Source organism: Macadamia integrifolia, chromosome 10, assembly GCF_013358625.1.
Source record: "Macadamia integrifolia cultivar HAES 741 chromosome 10, SCU_Mint_v3, whole genome shotgun sequence".
Lineage (NCBI taxonomy): Eukaryota > Viridiplantae > Streptophyta > Magnoliopsida > Proteales > Proteaceae > Macadamia > Macadamia integrifolia.
Window position 1 is genome coordinate 27,144,086 of NC_056566.1, and position 5,116 is coordinate 27,149,201.

Consider the following 5,116-nt stretch of genomic DNA (forward strand, 5'->3'; position numbering starts at 1 on the left):
TTAATCGGCATTCCAAACAATGAGCAAGCTGCCTCTAGAATTATTTGCAGGTTTGGAGCACTCAATCTTTGAATCAAATGAGATACTAATGATATTTTGCAATCACCTTATTTAATCTTTAAACGGGTCAATCGAATCAGTTTTGACAGTTTAAACAGTTCAATTTTCACAGTTTCAATTCAGTATGAAACCACCGGTTAAACGGCTCAATTTCAACTCGTTTAGCTAATCGGTCTAAAGCTTAAAACCATAACCAAACTATTTACTAAACGATTTTGCGATTTCAAAGTAAACGGCTCGATTCGGTTTCGATTTCAAATTCACATGCTTAATTGGATTATATGATCACCGAGGCAACAAGAACCCATTAAGTACTCGAAAGAAAAGTAAACATGCAAGCTGGTAGGATTGTTTGATTACAGAAGGCTCTTCTACATTTCTACTTTACTTGTGCAGTATATGACTTGTTACTCTGTTCCATTGACTGCTTATATTGTTCCCTGGAGACTCTTGAATACATTGAAGCTTCCCCCAACAGTTACTGGGTTTACTGTCCTCCTACAGGGAAATGGAACTCCTGTCTAAGCATGGATTTTACCGGTGTTTTCAGGGCTCCAACTATGGTAGCAGCATTACAGTGGCCGCAATTTCCTCGAACAAGAGTGACCTTGAGTAGTTCAGTTCGTCTATCAAATAACTCTTTATCAAAAAATAGTTTATCAAATAACTGAAAAAACAGAAATTTTCTATAGCTTACCAGTGAAATTTTCATTTTACATCACATCTAACAAAATGGGCCCTAACTCCTCGAATTAACATGGAAGGCAACTGAAAACCTGGGAAACCAGAAAGTTTAGCATTACCTTTTTTCTTATGATACAACAAACTGGGTTCATCAAAACCCATGTTTTTTTTCCTTAGAGAGAAAGAATAAGTGGGAAGAGAAAATATATGAGACATGAGTAAGAGCAGAGGCTTCATGAAGTGACCTAGATTGTCTTACCTGCATTCAATTCCGTTCTCCTAAAGCCATCTACTAATGCTCAAGGCTCCCAGTGTGCACCTTTCCTTACTGTGTCAACCCCGGAAGATGTCAGTAGTTCTAACTTCCTAATGTCTAAGGGAGGGAAAAAAGCCAACCCCACCCCTCTCTCCCCCCACATCAAATTCTCTCTATGGCTGTACTAAGAGACTGAATGCCTCCTATTTCTGGAGGGTGTGGACTTGGTATCATCTGGGTTGGCAGAAACGGGGCTATCAGATGTATCAGAGCCACTATTCTCACCCTGTCCTCCTTTATTCAACCATAGCTTGCTGAATATTTTCTTTGATATGAGTAAGCCTTTCACCTTACTAACTGCAGCTTTGTCAATGCTACTTTTAGCATCCTCACTCCCATTTCTATCACTGCCTCCACTTCCTGCCCCCAACCTTAAGGATGCAAGCTCTCCCTTCAGGGCCTTCAGCTCCTCAGCAGTTGGGATAGCATCCCAATCCTCCTCTGTGTTGGTCGTTGCAGATCTTGAGCTCCCATGAGATCCACCATTCTCCCGTGGGAACAGAGCCCGGACACTTCCAGGAAGGTCAGTTGTGGTTCCACCTGCAGCAGATGATGTTGCAGCCCTGACCTGCTCAAAAAATAGAACCTGCACCACTACCCGCAAGGGGAGCCGCTCATTTTGCACTGCATGCATACTTGCATCCACGGACAGCTTCTTGCAATCCATCAGCCGGCATATCATCTTCCTCTCACTCTTGCTGATCCCAGGATGTTCCTGTACCAAAATACACGATTGAATTTACAAGGGAAGTTATCCGTGCAAGTACAAGCATGGTGAAGTGTTTTGAGTGAAAGGCATGGCACTAGCACACTTTCTAGTTATCATGTAATCATGGTTATAAGAAGCAACTTTCCCTGCATGTAATGTTGACACAGGCACAAAGACGGGGATGAGCGCTAACCACTTGAGGGAGGTGAGGGCTAACCACTTGAAGGGGAATTTCACCATCCTTGTATTTTTATTGTTATATCTAAGGTAAATATTGTTCAGATGAATTGGCCAGTTCTCTGTATAAAGTCCATAGAACTAAAGTCTCAGATCATCTGACGACCTTTATCATTTTACTAGACCCATCATGAGGAGGAGAAGAAAAGGAGAGAATGAAGCTTTCCAAATTCAGTATTGCAAGAAAGCCAAACCCCAAAATCTTAGTCATTTACCTTGAGATATGTGTCAATGGCACGGTAGAGTCCATCATGTGCTGGCCTTGAGAATCTTGATACCATTTCCGCAAGATCGACAAACTTTGACAGAGGAAGATTTGGATCACGTGAAATTTCAGCAAGGTAGCCATCAACCAGCTTTGCCACTCTTTGCTTAGAAGTATCTGATACATACCCCGGGCTTCTAATCTCCTGAAGCTCTTCAGCCACTGGTAGGTCAGTCTGAGCACTCTTCTCCTGCATCACAAACTCTGCCAGTATGCATTTTACTATATCTACATTGTACATCATAATTTCCCCCTGAATCAAAAGATCCACTACAGATGCCTCATCCAGCTGCTGGCCTATTCTTTTCATGAGCTCTCTCTTCCCCATTTCTCCAGAATCCAGCATAATAGCTACTTTTAGCAGCTTGATTAAGAAACTACAGGGAGCACTGCCCTTCTCTGTGGGCAAGAGCCAGATAATGGTCTCCACCAGAGACCGGTTCTTGACAACATCACCGCCCTGGATAATACCCTTGCTGAAACCTGGCAACCTTCTCAGTGCATATGCTTTTAGTGCTTCCCCTATTACATCTCCAGGCATTCTTCCTTTGGTTTTGATAGTCACAAGAACCCGTTTGTAGAAATCAATTTCAAGCTCACACAGGTCTTCAACCCACCAGTCCTTAGGCACTGTCTGATGTTTCCTGACACCATTCCATTGTGGTTCCATGCCATTTTCTGATGGAAGTTTTTTGCGATTATAGGTATAAGACCACTCTACTTTGCAAGGGTCAATGCAGGCCTTAGAAGCTATGGAGTCAACACAGTGGCTAATCAGCTTGAGTTCCTCGCACCAGGTAAGCAGAGCTTTCGTCGTCTGAAGAGCTATTATGGAGTCTTTCCAGCTACGGAAGATGCTGGAGTTGAGGAAGACTTCAATCTTATAAATGAGATTTCCTTTCTCAATGGTCTCATGCATCTCTAGATACTCTGCTGCACAACGGGCTGCAACCACATTGTAAGCATTGAGAGTAACAGTCATACCATAACAGAATTTGGCACATATCTCAAATGCAGAAGGGCCTCCAGGAATGTCAGGTATGTGAATTTCATCATTGCTTTCCTCATCTGTGGTTGAGACCAACTTCTGCAAACGGGCGCTCCTGGACAACAGGGGAAACTACAGGATAAACAAGTTCAGGACAGATTAGTATTACAAGAAATGCAATTATGGTGCACACAGTACACATATTTAGACCTGATCTGGTTAACCATTAATTGACATGTAAGATGTGCAAATGGAACCAACAGTTGGTGGATTCATATAAGTTTGGCCGCACATCCTCGGATTTAACCATTAACAGATGCAACTCCTACACACAACTCTGCATGACCCAAAAGGTTTTAGAACTACTGCCTTAAGATTTGTAAGATTGCTGCTATGGTGACTCAATTCTCTCCTCATCATTACTTCTACTTATAAATGAATATGTAAAAGTAAAAATGTGCTGCAATAAGTCAATGAGTCACAAGTGCTATAAAATTCTCATACCTTGTGCAGATAAAACTTCACATCCCCTACGTTAACTGTAATGTCAGTTGCCAACTCAGCTGCCACATACCTACAGATAGGAACCTTCTTCAGACCATCTTTCAGTAAAATTGATCAAACAATGAACACGTGTAACCACAGATGTCAAATAAATGTAAGTATTTAGGTACAACATAAAAGTGAACAACGAGGAGTGGGGTAATGAATGGAGAATATAGACTGTATATTTAATTTGTCATCCATGAAGAATTTGATAATTCAAAGTGATGGGGATATCAAGGTGTACAGTCGAAAGAAGAAGATTCAACCAGGTCCATCTTTGTGGCTGGAGGATTAAACAAGAAAGAAGAAGGAAAGAGAGGAGTCCAACCAGCCTTCCAGCGTTGGGTTCGACCCCCCTTGTCCTCCCAATCAGTAGATCTTGTGGACCCCACCAAATCTTATTTGATCCTAGTACTTTGCAGATCTTGTGGACCCCACCAAATCTTATTTGATTCTAGTACTTTGCAGATCTTGTGGACCCCACCAAATCTTATTTGATTCTAGTACTTTGCTTTAAATCTAGTGATATTTGATTGTCTTACATAATTAGGAAACTAGGACTTTTTATATTGGTCTATTAGGTAGTCTTTTATTTCAAGTAATTGAGTTTCTAAGTATCTTTTTTATTTTTGGAAGTTTATTCTATTTAAGTGTAAGGCCATTGGCCATTATTGAATAGAATGAATGTTAATTGAAAAAAAAAACAGCCAAGAGCAAATCCCCACCCCTCTCACGGTTCTCTCTCTCTCTCTCAATCTCGACTTTTCTCACTTCTCTCTCTCGCCTCTTTCTTCTCTTTAACCTCTCGGCTCTCTCTTTCTCTTCTCTCTTGTCTCGCCTCCCTCTCTTTTTTCATTCTTTTTTCTGCTGCTGTTTTTGTTGCTGCTGATCTCCCCTTTCATTGCCTCACTGTTGCTGCTACACGCTACTACCATTACATTACTGCTGCTATACACTGCTGCCATTACATCACTGCTGCTGCTACACACTGTTGCCATTACCTCACTGCTGCTGCTACACACTGCTGCCATTACATCACTGCTGCTGCTACACACTGCTGCCATTACATCACTGCTGCTGCTACACACTGTTGCCATTACCTCACTGCTGCTGCTACTGCTGCTGCTACACACTGCTGCCATTACATCACTGCTGCTGCTACACACTGCTGCCATTACATCACTGCTGCTGCTGCCCTCGGCTGCTGCTACTCTCGGTTGTTGTTTACTCTTCGCTAGTGCTGATCTCTCTAAAATCGGCTGGACTTGTCTGCATCAACTAAAGGGGGACTGCATCTCTTTATTTTGGAGG

At 42.1% G+C, this 5,116-nt stretch overlaps 1 protein-coding gene across 4 annotated transcripts in view; it reads right to left on the minus strand.

Annotated features, from left to right (window-relative positions):
* Window positions 1-724: 724 nt before the first annotated feature.
* The window catches only part of LOC122091426 (BTB/POZ domain-containing protein NPY2-like), an 11,384-nt gene continuing 6,992 nt past the window's right edge, over window positions 725-5,116 (minus strand). For all 4 annotated transcript variants that reach the window (XM_042661371.1, XM_042661370.1, XM_042661372.1 and 1 more), the window contains exons 3-5: window positions 3,764-3,833; window positions 2,222-3,391; window positions 725-1,775 (exon numbers count right to left, since the gene is read on the minus strand). In XM_042661371.1, coding sequence (XP_042517305.1) covers window positions 1,185-1,775; window positions 2,222-3,391; window positions 3,764-3,833 — 1,831 coding nt within the window. In that variant the 3' untranslated portion in view covers window positions 725-1,184. The remainder of the gene's footprint in view (window positions 1,776-2,221; window positions 3,392-3,763; window positions 3,834-5,116) is intronic.